The sequence below is a fragment of the Heterodontus francisci genome, chromosome 35 (assembly GCF_036365525.1).
Source record: "Heterodontus francisci isolate sHetFra1 chromosome 35, sHetFra1.hap1, whole genome shotgun sequence".
Classification (NCBI taxonomy): Eukaryota; Metazoa; Chordata; class Chondrichthyes; order Heterodontiformes; family Heterodontidae; genus Heterodontus; species Heterodontus francisci.
Window position 1 is genome coordinate 34824317 of NC_090405.1, and position 19659 is coordinate 34843975.

The 19659-nt window shown below is 45.8% G+C and overlaps 1 protein-coding gene across 2 annotated transcripts in view; it reads left to right on the forward strand.

Moving 5' to 3' along the window:
- LOC137350605 (fibrillin-1-like) overlaps positions 1-19659 on the forward strand; it is a 670523-nt gene that overhangs the window by 22639 nt on the left and 628225 nt on the right. For both annotated transcript variants that reach the window (XM_068015325.1, XM_068015324.1), the window contains exon 5: positions 8896-8991. In XM_068015325.1, the coding sequence (XP_067871426.1) occupies positions 8896-8991 (96 nt within the window). The remainder of the gene's footprint in view (positions 1-8895; positions 8992-19659) is intronic.

The window sequence follows — 19659 nt, forward strand, 5'->3', positions numbered from 1 at the left end:
TGGCTGGTCCAGTTGAGTTTCTAGTCAATGGTGACATCCGAGGATGTTGATGCTGGAGGATTCAGCAATGATAATGCTATTGAATGTCAAGGGCAGAATGTTAGATTCTCTCTTGTTGGAGATGGTCATTGCTTGGCACTTGCGCAGCGTGAATATCACTTTACACTTGTCAGCAGGGGCCCCTGCAGCGTGAATATCACTTTACACTTGTCAGTGGGGTTGTTGGGGCCCCTACACTTGTGTAGGGGCCCCAACAGCCCCACTGCCTTGTGGGCGTCTCGGGAGAGACCAAGGCTAAGGGAGTAAACCCTAACAGAAAATCCGGAGCGGAACCCCGTAGGCGGTCATGTGTCACCTCTGGCATGTTTCCGGCAGTTCCTGCAGCCATACTGGTGCCAAACGTCGTGTCCTGCACTCCTTTGGACCCCACCAGAAAGGCCGAGAGGGGGGTTTTGACGACTGGGCAACTCTCAACCTCCATAAATTTGCCCAGGCATGCGCCATGGAGAGGTCACTCCATAGTTGTCTCACAGCGACTGAAACAACACGGAAGGCAGCAGTTACGGGTTATAAGTCCAGATAAATTGGCGTAGAAACTGGGCGCCACGGGTTGCCTTTGTCGGTGGGAGAGGTCATTGCACCTCACTGGACAGCTACCGCCCGCCTCAAACCGGGCAGCCCCCGGTCAATAAGGTTCTGTCCCGCCACAGTCTGCCTGCTTCAATGGGTGCTTGGAGCTCAGGGTCATTGCCCGAAAAGTGGACTGATACACCGCACCAAACAACATGAAAAAAGGAAAGAAGGTACCAGCCCTTCGCTTTGCAAGCTGGAACGTCAGAACTATGTGTCCTGGCCTGTCGGAAGACCTTACACAAATCAACGATTCTCGGAAGACCGCCATCATTAACAACGAGCTCAGTAGACTCAATGTGGACATTGCAGCACTTCAGGAGACTCGCCTCCCCGCGAGTGGCTCTCTAGCAGAGCAAGACTACACCTTCTTCTGGCAGGGCAGGGATCCTGAAGAACCAAGACAGCATGGAGTGGGCTTCGCCATCAGAAACTCCTTGCTCAGCATGATAGAGCCTCCCTCAAATGGCTCGGAACGCATACTGTCCATCCGACTGCTCACCACCTCTGGTCCAGTACACCTACTCAGCATCTATGCTCCAACACTCTGTTCCGCACCTGAAGCTAAAGACCAGTTCTATGAACAACTACATAACATCATTAGCAGCATCCCCAACACCGAACACCTATTCCTGCTGGGGGACTTTAATGCCAGGGTTGGGGCCGACCATGACTCATGGCCCTCCTGCCTTGGGCGCTATGGCGTTGGAAGGATGAATGAGAACGGGCAGAGACTGCTTGAGTTGTGTACCTATCATAACCTCTGCATCACCAACTCGTTCTTTCACACTAAACCCTGTCACCAGGTTTCATGGAGGCACCCAAGATCACGTCGTTGGCACCAGCTAGACCTCATTGTCACAAGGCGAGCCGCCTTAAACAGTGTTCAAATCACACGCAGCTTCCACAGTGCGGACTGCGACACCGACCACTCCCTGGTGTGCAGCAAGGTTAGACTCAGACCAAAGAAGTTGCATCATTCCAAGCAGAAGGGCCACCCGCGCATCAACACGAGCAGAATTTCTCACCCACAGCTGTTACAAAAATTTCTAAATTCACTTGTAACAGCCCTTCAAAACACTCCCACAGGGGATGCTGAGACCAAGTGGGCCCACATCAGAGACGCCATCTATGAGTCAGCTTTGACCACCTACGGCAAAAGTGCGAAGAGAAATGCAGACTGGTTTCAATCTCATAATGAAGAGCTGGAACCTGTCATAGCCGCTAAGCGCATTGCACTTTTGAACTACAAGAAAGCCCCCAGCGATTTAACATCCGCAGCACTTAAAGCAGCCAGAAGTACTGCACAAAGAACAGCTAGGCGTTGCGCAAACGACTACTGGCAACACCTATGCAGTCATATTCAGCTGGCCTCAGACACCGGAAACATCAGAGGAATGTATGATGGCATGAAGAGAGCTCTTGGGCCAACCATCAAGAAGATCACCCCCCTCAAATCTAAATCGGGGGACATAATCACTGACCAACGCAAACAGATGGACCGCTGGGTTGAGCACTACCTAGAACTGTACTCCAGGGAGAATGCTGTCACTGAGACTGCCCTCAATGCAGCCCAGCCTCTACCAGTCATGGATGAGCTGGACATACAGCCAACCAAATCGGAACTCAGTGATGCCATTGATTCCCTAGCCAGCGGAAAAGCCCCTGGGAAGGACAGCATTACCCCTGAAATAATCAAGAGTGCCAAGCCTGCTATACTCTCAGCACTACATGAACTGCTATGCCTGTGCTGGGACGAGGGAGCAGTACCCCAGGACATGCGCGATGCCAACATCATCACCCTCTATAAAAACAAAGGTGACCGCGGTGACTGCAACAACTACCGTGGAATCTCCCTGCTCAGCATAGTGGGGAAAGTCTTTGCTCGAGTCGCTCTGAACAGGCTCCAGAAGCTGGCCGAGCGCGTCTACCCTGAGGCACAGTGTGGCTTTCGTGCAGAGAGATCGACTATTGACATGCTGTTCTCCCTTCGTCAGATACAGGAGAAATGCCGTGAACAACAGATGCCCCTCTACATTGCTTTCATTGATCTCACCAAAGCCTTTGACCTCGTCAGCAGACGTGGTCTCTTCAGACTACTAGAAAAGATCGGATGTCCACCAAAGCTACTAAGTATCATCACCTCATTCCATGACAATATGAAAGGCACAATTCAACATGGTGGCTCCTCATCAGAGCCCTTTCCTATCCTGAGTGGTGTGAAACAGGGCTGTGTTCTCGCACCCACACTTTTTGGGATTTTCTTCTCCCTGCTGCTTTCACATGCGTTCAAATCCTCTGAAGAAGGAATTTTCCTCCACACAAGATCAGGGAGCAGGTTGTTCAACCTTGCCCGTCTAAGAGCGAAGTCCAAAGTACGGAAAGTCCTCATCAGAGAACTCCTCTTTGCTGACGATGCTGCTTTAACATCTCACACTGAAGAATGCCTGCAGAGTCTCATCGACAGGTTTGCGTCTGCCTGCAATGAATTTGGCCTAACCATCAGCCTCAAGAAAACGAACATCATGGGGCAGGATGTCAGAAATGCTCCATCCATCAATATTGGCGACCACGCTCTGGAAATGGTTCAAGAGTTCACCTACCTAGGCTCAACTATCACCAGTAACCTGTCTCTAGATGCAGAAATCAACAAGCGCATGGGTAAGGCTTCCACTGCTATGTTCAGACTGGCCAAGAGAGTGTGGGAAAATGGCGCACTGACACGGAACACAAAAGTCCGAGTGTATCAGGCCTGTGTCCTCAGTACCTTGCTCTACGGCAGCGAGGCCTGGACAACGTATGCCAGCCAAGAGCGACGTCTCAATTCATTCCATCTTCGCTGCCTTCGGAGAATACTTGGCATCAGGTGGCAGGACTATATCTCCAACACAGAAGTCCTTGAAGCGGCCAACATCCCCAGCTTATACACACTACTGAGTCAGCGGCGCTTGAGATGGCTTGGCCATGTGAGCCGCATGGAAGATGGCAGGATCCCCAAAGACACATTGTACAGCGAGCTCGCCACTGGTATCAGACCCACCGGCCGTCCATGTCTCCGTTATAAAGACGTCTGCAAACGCGACATGAAATCGTGTGACATTGATCACAAGTCGTGGGAGTCAGTTGCCAGCATTCGCCAGAGCTGGCGGGCAGCCATAAAGACAGGGCTAAATTGTGGCGAGTCGAAGAGACTTAGTAGTTGGCAGGAAAAAAGACAGAGGCGCAAGGGGAGAGCCAACTGTGCAACAGCCCCAACAAACAAATTTCTCTGCAGCACCTGTGGAAGAGCCTGTCACTCCAGAATTGGCCTTTATAGCCACTCCAGGCGCTGCTTCACAAACCACTGACCACCTCCAGGCGCATATCCATTGTCTCTCGAGATAAGGAGGCCCAAAAGACTTGTCAGCACAAGCCTGGGCATGGACTACTTCACAAGCTGAAGAGTTGTGATTGGTACTAAACACTGCAAAATCGCCAGTGATTATACTTCAATCCCTTCGGTAATAAAACCTAACATGCTTTGTTATTTGCTTGCTGTACTTGCATCTTAACTTGCTTTGATTTGTGTACAAGGACTCCAGGTCCCCCTGAGTAGCAACATTTCCCAGCCTCTCGCCATTTAAAAAAAAATTCTGCTTTTCTATTTTTCCTTCCAAAGTGGATAACTTCACACTTCTCCACATTATATTCCATTTGCTACATTCTTGTGCAAACAATTAACCTGCCTATATCCCTTTACAGTGTCTTTCCGTCCTAGCAACTGCTTACTTTCCCACCTAACTTTGTTGCATCAATAACCTTGGAGACTTTACACCTAGTCCCCTTACCTATGTTATTGATATAGATCGTAATTAGCTGAGGCCCAAGCACTGATCCTTTTGGTACCCTGCTCATTATGGCCTGATAACTTGAAAATGACCTGTTTATTCGTGCACTCTTTTGACTGAACCAGAATGATGTAGTTCACACATCAGATGCTCTAATTTGGAGTATGTTAATTGGTTAGAAAAGTTTCATATGTCTTAATTTATGTATTATTTGTGTTCTTTTGCTTTTAACCTAATGCAGGTAACATTTCAGCATAACCTGTTGTACAATTTGTAAACTCTTAAGTATGAAAAAGAAAGTTTCCTTTTCTTCCCATGTCCATTTTCTCCTCTTGTCCTTCTCTATACTTAGGTGGGATTCCAAAGTCATGAGTTGCACTCTAATATCTTGTCCTAATGACACTTTTTTAATGTATGAACCTTAACGGTGAGTGTTGGAAGGCTATTCTACAGTGGCTGGGCGATGGGGGCAGAAAATTCTATCCTTGCCTGATGTCTACGTGCACGGTTCCAATAGAGATTACTTTTTTCCTATCCAACCCAGAGGGCACTACAACTGGCCTCAGCAGCTATCACAGCATAGAGTTCAAAATGGGACATTTTGGTCTACATGGCTCAGCATCTCACTAAACATTATTTTTCAGTATAGAATTCACTTTGATTATCTTCCTCAGCAGTATTACACCCAGTCGATAGGAGTTGTGCAATAGCACTCCCTTCTTTCACTTTCTTCCGACCCACTGGGAAACATTAGACTTCAACTGGCACAGGAAACCACTGCTATATGCTGCAGAATACATTAAATGTAAAACTTAGTTGTGCTCTCTGGATTTTCCTGTGCATGAAACAACTTTGCCTGATAGGACAAGCAGGTGACGTGATGTCAGCCCTTTACTGTTTGGGTTGCAATGGGTGCATGTGACAGATTCTGTAGTGCCTTAACTTCATATTTCTCCTTCCTTTCTGCATGGAATGATATTGCCTTCATTTAGGATATCTCACTCCCTCTTTTCCCCCCCCCTCCCCTCCACAACTGCCTCAAAGAAATCAAACCCTCCATTTGGGGGAGCACAAATATAAATACAAGTACTGTCACTCAACAGTACAAGACATACAGCATTAAATTATTGAGTCCCTTTATAAGTATGTAATTTTATTTATCAAAGAAAATTCTGGTTTTTTTTTTTTGTAGACCATTAATTTCTGCAATCTCCTTGCTGACCAATCTGATGCCTGCCTGATCTGTTTATTTGCTGATCTGTCTCCATAACTACTTCTTTTCCCCGTTTACTATCTTTGTTTACAGAGCTCCCGTGACTGTTACCTACTGCCTCTTCCTAAAATGAACTGTAGGGTCTTGGATGACTCCACATTCTCTTTGGTGGATACAACCTACATATAAGAACTAATATAAGGCAATAATTGTCAACTGGGTTTTCATGAAGGAAATAATACCTTTCAAGAAATAAACCAAGATGAAAGATGGTAATCAGTCAAAGAAACTCTTGATCGACCATTGATTAAGGAACAATTTTGCAAAATGCCATGTAAATTGCTATTCTGTGACATCTTGTCTATGAATGAATCCAGTGACAAGATAGGAATATGGCGTAATTTCATGTGTCAGTCACTTGGCCATTAAATAAGGTAATTATTTGTGCAAGATGAAAATGAAAAAAACTGGCTTTCAACCAACATGGATGAATTCCACAAAGTACACAGACACATGGACCATTTGTGGAAAGAAATAATAAATTTATTTGAAGTATCACCTTTATCATCTTAATTGGCTCTGTTACATGTACTTGGAGCTATTAACAGAACAAAAGAAATGATTGCTGGTGCAACACAAGGGGAAAGAATAGTTTGCCTTGGTGATGAAACCAGTTGTCCTCTGTGTTATACCTCCAGTACTTTTGTACCAGTGGACTGTGCAGCATTTTCAGGTTGAGGTTCAAATGTCACAACTATCGTTATCTCCAACTGTTGTAATTAGAGAGAATGGTGTTAATCCCAAGTATTATGTTTTCAGATGCATGATATTTTGTTGTGCATTGCAAACTGTACATTAATTAAGCAATGTGGTTGACTCTTAACTGTCCTCTGAACTCAGTTGTATTAAACCGCTGGATCACCTGGCATCAACGTAGTCACCAGACACAACAAAGGCACAACCAGCCCAGTCAACGCTGCAAAGTCCTTCTTGCTAACATCTGGGGACTTGTGCTAAAATTAGGAGAGCCCTCCCACAGACATGTCAAGCAACAGCCTGACACAGTCATACCCACAGAATTATAGCTTACAGCCAATGTCACCGACTCCTCCATCACCATCCCGGTTATGCCTGTTCTATTGGGAGGACAGACCCATCAGAGGTGGTGACTAGGTGATATACAGTCGGGAGGGAATGGCTCTAGGCGTCCTCAACATTGACACCAGACTGTATGACATCTCATGGCACTAGGTCAAATATGGGTAAGGATATCACATGCTGATTACCACCTATTGACTTCTCTCAGCTAATGAATCAGTACTTCTCTGTGCTGAACATTATTTGGAAGAAGCACTGAGGGTAGCAAGGGCACAGAATATACTCCGGGTAGGGGACTTCAATATCTGTTACCAAGAGTGGCTCGGCAGCACTACTACTGACCAAGCTGGCTGAGTTCTGAAGAGCATTGCTGCCAGAGTGGACCTGTGGCAAGTTGCGAGGGAACTAACATGCAGGAAAAACCTACTTGATCTCGTCTTCACAAACCTGCCTGTCGCAGATATGTTTGCCCAGACAGTATTGGTAGGAGTGACCTCTGCACAGTCCTTGAGATGAAGTCCCATCTTCATATTTAAGACACCCTCCATCGTGTTGTGTGGCACTACTACTGTGCTAAATGAGATAGATTCAGAATATAGCAGCTCAAAACTGGGCATCCATGAGGTGTTGTGGGCCATTTCTGTCAACATGCAAAGCAGGGGGTGGAAAATGAATGATTACAGTGAATTGAAGTGTTTCAGCTGTGTACACAAAGATTTACATTTTCTGGCCTGGAGGTGATTTGCTGAGTGAAATGTGGTCAAGGGCTTTTGCCCTTGTATGGTACAAGGGTAACCTCCCCAAAACAACTCAGCCAAAGATCCAGGCACAAAATAGCAGTCTAAAATGCTCAGAAGATCTGTCTGCAAAGGAGATAGAAACTGGCACGGTTCATGAAACCTGCTCCTTTTGGAGCTGTTTACTGATATAAAAGCAACTTTCTGCAAGGAGGGAGACTGAAGTCTTAAATCAGTTGCATGGGAAGCTCTTAATATACAATTTTAATATCTATATATCAACTCCTAGTTTCTAATATTATTTCCTGTTAACTGAATACACCTCTAAACACCAGCAGGCACATGGGAATACCACCACCTGTAAGTTCCCCTCCAAGTCATATACCATCTGGACTTGGAAATAGATCGCCGTTGCTTCACTGTCGCTGGATCAAAATCCTGGAATTCCCTACCTAACAACAATGTGGGTGTAACCGCACCAGATGGCCGTAGAGGTTCAAGAAGGCAGCTCACCACCACCTTCTCCAGGGCAATTAGGAATGGGCAACAAATGCTGGCCTAGCCGGCGATGCCCACAACCCGTGAAAGAATTTTAAAAATTCATCCTTGTGGACCGAGGACGGTAACCTGGCTTTTTTTGTGTTGCTGATCTTGGCTACCCCAATTAATTCAAGTGAACAGGGTAAACAGTACAATTGCAAGAGTCTCTGGAAGACACAATATCCAGTTTTATCAGTTTAATGCCTTGACATGCAAGAAATTAGTTTCTTGATCCATATATGAAGTATACTTGCCACCAATTTGCTTGATAACTACCAAACTTGCTTCAGTACAGGATTTGAATGGTCTAATGTTAAACCTGTCAGGCCTGCCCAGCCCCAAATACATCCCTTTGGCAAAATAACTTTTATTGTAATCAATAATTGTGCACATTAGGCATGTTGAGTGATTTCATATTGAAGTGCATTTAGTGCATTTTCTGACATAGTTACAAGTTTAAATGAATGATTAACCTATTACAAGGCTCATAACTGCGAGGTAATATGTAGAATGTATTGCACTGCTAAAGATTGTAGTTTCATATTACAATGTACTGGCCCAGGTGAGTATTTGAACACCATGAACTGCATAAATCAATGAACGTAATTGAGTTTTGTAAGATTGTTGCATGCGGTACATTATCTATGACCAGAAAATACAAGACCGGTTGTGTTTTTGTTTCTTTGATTAAAGCATCCTCCATGTGAAATTTAGAACTGCAAATGTATCATAGCTTTAACATATTAGGAAAATAGTCAGGGCTGATGGACACAAATGCCTAACTATATTTTTTATAAGCTGAAGCAGATTTTAAATGATTTTGCAAAATTAAAAAAAATATATTTTTCAGCTATCTGTGAGAATGGATGTTTGAACAGTGGAAGATGTGTTGCTCCCAATCGATGTGCCTGTACATATGGATTTACAGGAGCACAGTGTGAAAGAGGTAAGGCAATTTTAATAACAGACTCTTAAACAAATCATGCTCTTCAATGGTCAGAATACCATCCTCAATACGAGATCTAGTTTCCATTTTATTTGCTGTTGTCTTGTATGTATTGGCAAATTGTGCTGTTGGCTAGTATTTAGGTTTTTCAGTTATTTTGAGTGGAATAATGATTTACAATTCTGAGTACCGCAGTACTAAAAGGATATTGCAGCTGTTGAAAGGATGCACAAGAGAGCAACCAGAATTATTGAAGGGTTGGAGGGATTAGATTATGAAGAGTGATTATGTACATTGAATAGAGAAGTTTGAAGGGTGATATAATTGCTGTTCTTAGGCTTCTAAAGGGAATAGATAAGACCGCGTCAAGCTATTTCACCTTGTCCAACAACCTGTGCTTGAAGGGAAGTCAATTCAAACCCTAATCTGTGGAAACAATATTTCAGTGAGTGAGTGGTCACTCTATGGAACAGGCTCCTTAGGGAGATGGTGGAAACAGTTGGTATTGAATCAAATGCAAATTAGATATTTTGGAAAACCGTATATGAATAATTTGAGATAGGACATGGTAAGCGTAGCATTCTTGGGAGAAACAGATGATTTTGTACCTGTGGTTCCAAAGCACTCCACTACTGGGGTTTTTCTCCACTTCATGCCCAAGTCTGTTGTAGACTAATGAATAGCGTTTGATTGCTATAATTAATCAGCAACTCCATTATTGTATCATGTGACCATCGGGATGGTGGTAAGCGAACTACATGGACCTTGACCATTTTTCATAGAATCTTACGGCACCAGAAGGAGGGCATTTGTCTTGTTATGTCTGTGCCGGCGCTTTGAAAGAACTACGCAATTTTTAGTCCCACACTTCCCTCTTTTTCCCATAACCCTGCAAGTTAGTCATCTGCCAGTACATATCTAATTGCCTTTGAAATTTCCTTTGGTATCTGAATCTCCACCCATTCAGATGGTGCGTTCCAGATCTTAACAACTCTTTGTGTGAAGAAATGTCTCCTAATTTGCCCTTGAGTTTTTTTTCATCAGTTATTTTAAATCTATGAGCTCTGGCTACTGACCCACTTGCCAGAGGGAATCCTTTCTCTCCATCTGCTCTTGCTCTATCAAAACTTCTCATTTTGAATAACTATATTGAGTCTCCCCTTACCTTCCTGCTCTAAGGAGAACAATCCCAGCTTCTCCAATCTCTCCACAGAACTGAAGTCCTTCCTTCCTGGTATCATTCTGGTAAACCTCCTCTGCACTCTCTGCAGGATCTTGATATCCTTCCTAAAGTGTGATGCCCATAATTGTGCACAGTGCTCTAGCTGAGAACTAACCAGAGATGAATGTAGCAATTTCCATGTTCCTATGTGAATAAAACACTTTGGTTGCAGAGAAGCAGGTGTTCAGTGAGAGTGACTGCCCTTGACATCAAGGCAGCATTTGACTGAGTATGGCATCAAGTAGCCCTAGCAAAACTAAAGTCAATGGAAATCAGGGGGAAAACCCTCTGCTGGTTGGAGTCATACCTAGCGCAAAGGAAGATGGGTGTGGTTGTTGGAGGTCAATCATCTGAGCTCCAGGACATCGCTGCAGATGTTCCTCAGGGTAGTGTCCCAGGCCCAACCATCTTCAGCTGCTTCATCAATGACCTTCCTTCAATCATAAGGTCAGAAGTGGGGATGTTCACTGATGATTGCACAATATTCAGCACCATTCGTGACTCCTCAGATACTGAAGCAGTCCGTCTATAAATGCAGCAAGACCTGGACAATAGCCAGGCTTGGGCTGATAAGTGGCAAGTAACATTCGCGCCACACAAGTGCCAGGCAATGACCACCTCCAACAAGAGAGAATCTAACCATCTCCCCTTGACATTCAATGGTATTACCATTGCTGAATCCCCCACTATCAACATCCTAGGGGCTACCATTGACCAGAAACTAAACTGGAGTAGCCATATAAATACCGTGGCTGCAAGAGCAGGCCAGAGGCTAGGAATCCTGTGGCGAGAAACTTGCCTCCTGACTCCCCAAAGCCTGTCTACCATCTACAAGGCATAAGTCAGGTGTGTGATGGCATACTCTCCACTTGCCTGGATGGGTGCAGCTCCAACAACACTCAAGAGGCTCGACACTATCCAGGACAAAGCAGCCCGCTTGATTGGCACCCCATCTACAAACATTCACTCCCTCTACCACCGACGCACAGTGGCAGCAGTGTGTACCATCTACAAGATGCACTACAACAACGCACCAAGGCTCCTTCCACAGCACCTTCCAAACCCGTGACCTCTACCAACTAGAAGGACAAGGGCAACAAATGCATAGGAACACCACCACCTGGAAGTTCCCCTCCAAGTCGCACACCATCCTGACTTGGAACTATATCCCCGTTCCTTCACTCTCACTGGGCCAAAATCCTGGAACTCCCTTCCTAACAGCACTGTGGGTGTACCTACCTCACATGGACTGTAGCGGTTCAAGAAGGCAGCTCACCACCACCACCTCAAGGGCAATTAGGGATGGGCAATGTAATGCTGGCCTGGCCAGCGACGCCCAGGTCCCATGAATGAATAAAAAAAAAAAGCAGGTGTTCAGAGACAGAAAAGTCAGACCTTTGCTCCTCAATCTAATTGCAATTGAATATCAAATTCTGCCTTTATTATCCTACGATATTGTCAATACTGCAGTGATTCTTATCGAAGTCCCATAATGTCCTGCGTGACTGACAAACTCAAATTGCCCCTCCTCGACCTGTATGCAGCCTTTGGCACCATCCTGGTGCAAAGTCTCTGCACTATTGTCCAACTGGGTGGGACTGCATTCACCTGGTTCCATTCTTATCTATCTAATCATAGCCAGAGAATTACCACCAATATCTTCTCTTCCCATTATCACACAGTTACCACTGGTCCCCTGAGGATCTATCCATGGCTCTCTCCTATTTCTCATCCACATGCTGCTCTTCGGCGACATCATCCAAAAACACAATGTCAGTTTCCCCATGTAAGCTAACGACACCCAGCTCTACCTCATCTCCACCTCTCTCGACCCCTCCACTGTATCAAAATTGTCAGACTGCTTTTTCGACATCCAGTACCAGATGAGCAGAAATTTCCTCCAAGTAAATATTGGGAAGACTTGAAGCCCTTATCTTTGGACCCTGCCACAATCTCCACTTCCTCGCCACCAATTCCATCTCTCTCCCTAACCACTGTCTGAAGCTGAACCAGATTGTTTACAAATTCTGTTATATTTGCTTTCAACCACATTTCCATGCTGTCACTAAGACTCTATTTCCATTTCCGCCCCTGCCTCCCCTCTCCTGATGCTGAAACCCTCATCCATGCCTTTGTCACCTCCAGACTTGACTGTTCTAACACTCTCCTGACTGGCATCCCACATTCTACCCTCTTGAAACTTGAGGTTATTCAAATCTCTGCTGCCCATGTCCTAACTCTCATCAAATCCCATTCACCTATCCTTCTTTGCTCACTGACCTACACTGACTTCCAGTTAAACAACGCTTCAGTTTTAAAATTCTCATCCTTTCTTTTCAAATCCCCCCCTGGCCCCTCCCTATCTCTGTAATCTCCTCCAGCCCTACAACCCTCAGATATCTGCTTCTTGGCATCCCCAATTTTAATTGCTCCACCATTGACTCCCTAAACTTCTCCACCTCTCTACCTCAATTTCCCCTTTTAAGACTCTCCTTAAAACCTACCTTTTAGGGCAGATGACCACAGCTTGGCCAAATATCTCCTTAGGTGTCTCGATGTCATATTTTGTGTTATAATGCAGCTGTGAAGTGACTTTGGGACATTTTAGTATGTTAAAAGTGCTATATACAAGTTGTTGTTGTACAGTGATTCTGATGGCAGAAGTTGTCATTTTATTATTGATCATATTTTCAGATGTGGTAATATATTTGTGAGCAACTGTACGAGAAGTTTCAGTGTGTTCCCAGTTTTAGACATTCTTGACTATAATTAAGACTCAGTACCTAATAAAGCAAAAATAAGCAGTACTTATCTACAAGCAAAAGGATGTTTTGATTGCATTTTCCAGCTGTGTGATGACAAAAAAAAGGCCGGCATGCCTTTCAATTTACTGATGATTTGGGCTGAATTTATCAGAAAGATGCCAACAGACTGGGTTAGGTTATATTTGTAGCACCAAATTCAGTTCTGAATTTATTTTTAATTGACTAGCCTAGAAATTATGGCATGCAATATTAGCATGTGAATGTTTTATCTGTCCGTGTGGAATTGCGTTTCCATTTAAGCAGACATGTTGGCATCTTCATTTTAAAGAGGTTAATGGCTCTGTTAAATTAGCTGTCAGAATATCATTATCATGTCAAGGTAAAATCATATAATTGTCATTTCCGGATTAATGTTTAAAAGGGTCTGTGATTCTATGATATATTTTTTCACTTTTCCCATCCTACCCAGTGGGCAGGCAAGTGACTTGCTCAAGTCTCTGAATGCTGCCCATTAACTATGCATGACCTGCATCCCAGGGCATGTATGAAGGGAGCTGGAGTGATGATGACTAAATTCTCTCTCCCTTCATGGGAAAACAATTGATCTCTGCTTCCAGAGATAAAGGAATTGTGCACAAGAACTTGCATCCTATTACTCCATGAGTGCAGTACCTTGGTACAGAAGAGCTGTCCTATACGTAACCACCGAAATTCTGGTGAGCTTTGCTAGCAAGAAGTGACCTGGTTAAACGTTTTGTTTTTCAAAAGATGTCCACTCAAAGATTTGAAGTAAATTTTTCTTTTACCAGTGACTGCTGACACCACAGAGCATGTGCAGAGCAATCATTAATGTCATCAGCGCGTCCGAACATTTGTCAGCTTGCCAGTGTGAATCCATGCATGCACGCACCGATGTCACCATGTAACAATGTCTAAGCATTGCCCCACCCTTCAGTGGCTGTGATCGCCGCCTCCACCCCGCCCCCCCCCCCCCCCCCCCACCCAACAGTACCCCGCTCTCTCCCATGATCGCCGCCTCAATCGCTGCTTTCTCTTCCCCACTCCCTACCGTGATCACTGCGTCAATCACCACTTCTCTTCCCTGCGATCGCTGCATTCAGTTTCCCGCTCTGTCCCGAGATTGCTGCTCCCTCCTGCACCTGTCTGCTCACCGCTGCTCCTGACTGCTTGCTGCTTGCACTGTGCCTCGCTGTTTCCCCTGCTCACCTGTCGGCCGGAAAAGAGGCGGGAGATGGACGGGTGCGAGCAGCGAGGGGGGGAAATCAGGGAGCGAGTGCTGAGCAGTCGGGAGTGGCGGGAGGGAATGGCGAGCAGAAGGGCGTGAGCGAGAACGGCAGGTTGGAGCAGCAAGCAGTCGGGAGTGGTGATTGGGACGGCGATCACGGGAGGGAGCCGAGAAGAGAAGGTTGCGATTGAAGCGTTGATCACTGGAGGGAGTGGGGTGCTGTTGGGGCGGGGGTGGATGGAGTCAGTGATCGTAGCCATTGAGGGGTGAAGAGGTTTGGGTTCAGTTCACTGTTTTTTTGTGTCAAACTGAGCAGCGCCATCTTTATTACTGGCAGCTGCCTGAGTTGTCGCAGACAGTAACATTTCAGTTGATGGTGCTGTATTTGCGCATGTGCCAATACTGCGCTACCTAGTGGTTGTGTTTTCAGCAATCGCAGCCTTTTTTTAAAACAGTGATTCTTGACAACGCAGCGGGCTGCTAACGTCATCAGACTGCGCCAAGCTGCGCACATGCACAAGTGGGCACCTGCTGTCTGCACGTGCGCTGCGTTCCGCATTGCCAGGACTGGTTGGCGCATGCGCAGATGACCGCGTAATGTGGGGAGAAAGCAGCCGAAGACCTTGGGTACGGGTGGGCTCTCCTCCTCTCTCCCACCCCGCCCGCACTCTCCTTGCTCCACCCACACCCGCTCTGTCCAGCCACTTGCTCCCCTGCCGCTCGCGCTGTTCTCTCTCTTCCCCCCCCCCCCCCCCCAACCCGCCCGCTCGCGCCCTCCGTCCCCCCCCAACCCACCCATGCTCTCCACCGCCCGCCTGCTCTCTCCCGCTCTCTCCAGCCACTTGCTCCCCACCCCCACCCCCCCCCCCAAACTGCCTGCTCGCGCTGTGTCCTCTCCCTCCTATCCTGGCCCGCTCGCGCGCTCTCCACACCCTGCACGCCCGCCCGCTCTCTCCATCCATTGTGTGCTGCCATGGGTTTAAGTTGCCTTTGTGTGATTATTTGAGCAGTGCCATCTTTAGTCATGGCAGCTGACTGAACATCGCAGTCTGTGACATTTTAGTGGAACAGGCTGCATTTGTGCATGTGCCAGCTCAGCGCCACCTAGTGGTAGCATTGACAGCAAACACAACCTTTTTAAAAATGTATGTGTTGTGGTAAATTGTGGGCCTCTTCAAGGTGAGTTGGGCCAATGGTGGGGAGTGGAACACCTTCTCTCTTTTTGTCCTGGACAATAGCATCAACTGCTCCCATGTCTGATTTAACAAAGGCTGATAGAATAAGGCTTCCTTCTCCCCCCAAAATAGACCTTAATTCCAATTTTAGGAGAGTACGTCTTTCTTCTTCAGCATTAATATTTTTCACAGCAGCTATCTTTGTAACCATTATGTACTGTGAGATTGTGCTGCCAGCCTTGCCTTTGTACAAAAATGATATAGATGTTCTAAATTTTAACATCATAAGGCAAAGTGAAGGAGGAAAGTTGACCATCTCAAGTCAACTATTTGTACACATCAAGGTGAGGGCTGTCAGTGTTAACAAAAACCACATTTTTTTTCTTGTGTCAGTAATTAGCAGTCAGTTATAAAGTTCCGTAAAGGAATAATGTGAGTTTAAACAATTTTAGCTAAGGTTGTTTTACCCACAAGTAATCTTCTGGATATTTTCAAATACATGCTGATCCACAGGCAGCACCATCAGTGCCCAGCTCTGTCAACTGTTATACCAGAACTACTTCAATTCTAATAGAAGCCTGAAAATTTCTACTGGCGTTAAGTCGAGTCCCTGCAATATCGAGTTACTGGGTAGTAATTTTGAGTGCTGTTATCCCATGTTTTCTGCCCATTTTTGCATGCTTCCAAGTTGCTATACAGAGAGAGATTGTTCTGTACACAACGGTACTGTGGACGTATGTACAGTAATTAAGCTTGTTATTGCTGGCACATTTGATAATGAAGTGGAAAGTTCACCATATTCCAGTGCTAATGTGTTGCAAGTGTGCGCGTACTAGCCCTCCTTTTGAGTTGGCAATTCTGTGGAGGCTGAATTGAAATGTGTATGCTGAGGTAAATTATTGGCCTCTTGATTGTTGACTGAAAGGTGAACTGCAAAAGACGAGGCTGAAGCATTTGCATCCATCTTCACTCCACGTGATATCAAGAAGCAGCTGAAGGCACTGGATACTGCAAAAGCTATGGGCCCTGACAACATTCCGGCAATAGTACTGAAAACTTGTGCTGCAGAACAAGCCAAGTTGTTCCAATACAGCTGCAATACTGGCATTTACCTGACAATATGGAAAGTTGCCCAGGTATGTCCTGTCCACAAAAAGCAGGACAAATCAAACCGGCCAATTACTGCCCTATCAGTCTACTCTCGATCAGCAAAGTGATGGAAAGGGTCATTGACATGCTATCAAGTGGCACATGCTCAGCAACAACATGCTCGCTTACGCTCCGTTTGGGTTTCGCCAGGGCCACTCAGCTCCTGACCTCATTATAGCCTTGGTCCAAGCTTGGACAAAAGAGCTGAGCTCCAAAGATGAGGTGAGAATGACTGTCCTTGACATCAAGGCAGCATTTGATCAAGCATGGCATAAGGGAGCCCTAGCAAAACTGGAGTCAATGAGAATCGAGGAAAACGCTCCACTGGTTGGAGTCATACCTAGCACAAAGGAAGATGGCTGTGATTGTTCGAGGTCAATCGTCGCAGTCCAAGGACGTCACTGCAGGAGTTCCTCAAGGTGGTGTCCTAGGCCCAACTATCATCAGCTGCTTCATCAATGACCTTCCCTCCATCATAAGGCCAGAAGTGGGGATGTTCTCTGCACAATATTCAGCATCATTCGCAACTCCTCAGATACTAGAACAGCCTATGTCCAGATGCATGTCCATCTCCCCATGATGTTCAATGGCATTACCATCACTGAATCCCCCACTATCAACATCCTGGGGGCTACTATTGACCAGAAACTGAACTGGACCAGCTACATACACACTGTGGTGACAAGAGCAGGTCAGAGGCTGGGAATTCTGTGGTGAGTTGCTCACCACCTGTCTCCCCAAAGCCTGTCCACCATCTTTCAGGGACAAGTCAGGAGTGTGATGGAATACTCTCCACTTGCCTGGTTCAGTGCAACTCCAACAATACTCAAGAAGCTCGACACCATCCAGGACAAAGCAGCCCACTTGAATGGCAACCCATATACCACCTTCAACATTCACTCCCTTCACCACCGATGCACAGTGGCAGCAGTGTGTACCATCTACAAGATGCACTGCAGCAACTCGCCAAGGCTTCTTCCACAGCACTGACAAAACCCGCAATCTACCACCTAGAACGACAAGAGCAGGAGATGAATGGGAACACCACCATCTGCAAGTTCCCCTCCAAGCCACACACCATCCTGACTTGGAACTATATTACTGTTCCTTCGCTGTTGCTGGCACAAAATCCTGGAACTTACTTCCGAACAGCAATGTTGGTATACCTACCCCCACATGGACTGCAGCGGTTCAAGAAGGCAGGTCACCACCACGTTCTCAAGGACAATTGGTGGGCAATAAATGCTGGCCTGGCCAGCGATGCCTACATCCCATGAATGAATTAAAAGAAAAAAAGAATAGTTATCAAACATACTACTGGGATTTTAAAGCAGCACTGCAGATATCTTGACAGGTCAAAGGTGCCTTACAGTACACCAACACTCCGGATTTCAGAAATAATTGCCCATTACAAGCTCTGTATCTTTGCTGTGCAAAGAGAGCTTGTTATGCGTCAAAGAATATGATAAAGAAACTGAATAGCAGGGAATTAGCTGCGAATATAGCAATGCAACAAGGAAGAGCGTATCCTCCAGGTGCAAATGGAAGATGCATTCAAATGAGTACAGTTGCTCCATTTCTTGAATTTGCATCTACAGATGCAATGTAACGATGTGCAAACCATCATCTTGACCATCCTGGAAATTATTCCAACCTTACCCTGGGCTCCTACATTACTAATTGCAACAATACTAAGCACTATGTTTAAATCAATTGCACTGTTTTATTTAATCTATTGTGTCAAGTTTAAAAATGTTAGTGTGCTTTGCCTTTCTGCTTGAGGTTTGTTTTTGACATGTGACACCTAAACTATTACTCCCAAGTGATACTTAGAAGCCTGCAAAACCTCTTGCTTCCTTCATTGACGGCTTTAATCTTCCTTATGCTATACATTACAATGATGCTGCATTTGAGTCAGCCACATCCTGTTATGGTGGATTGGTCCTAATCATTTTCTTGCACATTTTCTGTCAGTTCTTTAAAAATTCATTCCATGGGATTTGGGCATCACTGGCAAGGCCAGCATTTGTTGTCCGTCCCTAATTGCCCTTGAGGGGGTGGTGGTGAGCTACCTTCTTGAACCGCAGCAGTCCATCAGGTACGGGTAAAACCACAGTGCTGTAATGGAGTTCCAGGATGTTGATCCAGCGACAGTGAAGAAACGACGATATATTTCCAAGTCAGGATGGTGTGTGGCTTGGAGGGGAACTTTCAGATGGTGGTATTTCCAAGTGTCTGCTACTCTTGACCGTCTAGGTGGAAGAGGTCGTGGACTTGGAATTTGTTGTCGAAGGAGCCTTGTTGAGTTGCTGCCATGCATCGGTGGTGGAGGGAGTGAATGTTGAAGGTGGTGGATGGGGTGCCAGTCCAACACGCTGCTTTGTCCTGGATGGTGTCGAGCTTCTTGAGTGTTGTTGGAGTTGCACCCATCCAGGCAAGTGGAGAGTATTCCATCACACTCCTGACTTGTTTCTTGTAGATGGTGGACAAGCTTTGGGGAGTCAGGTGGTGAGTTACGCGCTGCAGAACTCCCTGCTTCTGATCTGCTGTTGTCGCCACACTATTTATGTAGCTGGTCTAGTTCAGTTTCTGGTCAATGGTAAGCCCCCAGGATATTGATAATGGGGAATTCAGCGAGGGTAATGCTATTGACTGTCAAGGGGAGATGGTTAGATTCTCCCTTTGTTGGGGATGGTCATTGCCTGGCACTTAAGTGGCAAGTAACATTCTTGCCACCTATCAGCCCAAGCCTGAATGTTGTCCAGGTCTTGCAGCATATGGACACGGACTGCCTCAGTATCTGAGGAGTTGTGAATGTACAATCTTCAGTACCAATCATGAGAGAATCTTTTAATGAGCCAGTTGTAGTGTTGAGAGAGTCAGCCACCCTTCTGCAGGTATGCCCTGTTGATCGAAGAGTTTTGTGCACCTATTATGTCTTTGAATCTGTGCCTTAAAGTTGATTCTGTGATCCCCAGGTATATTAAACCAGCCAAATAAGTATCTTTAGGACTGTAGCTGAAGGGCTCTGTAGCAAGTGTGATCATCCATTGGAAATGCTGTCATGGCATTTATATCCTCTGCCACTGATGCCACAGAAATTGCCACATG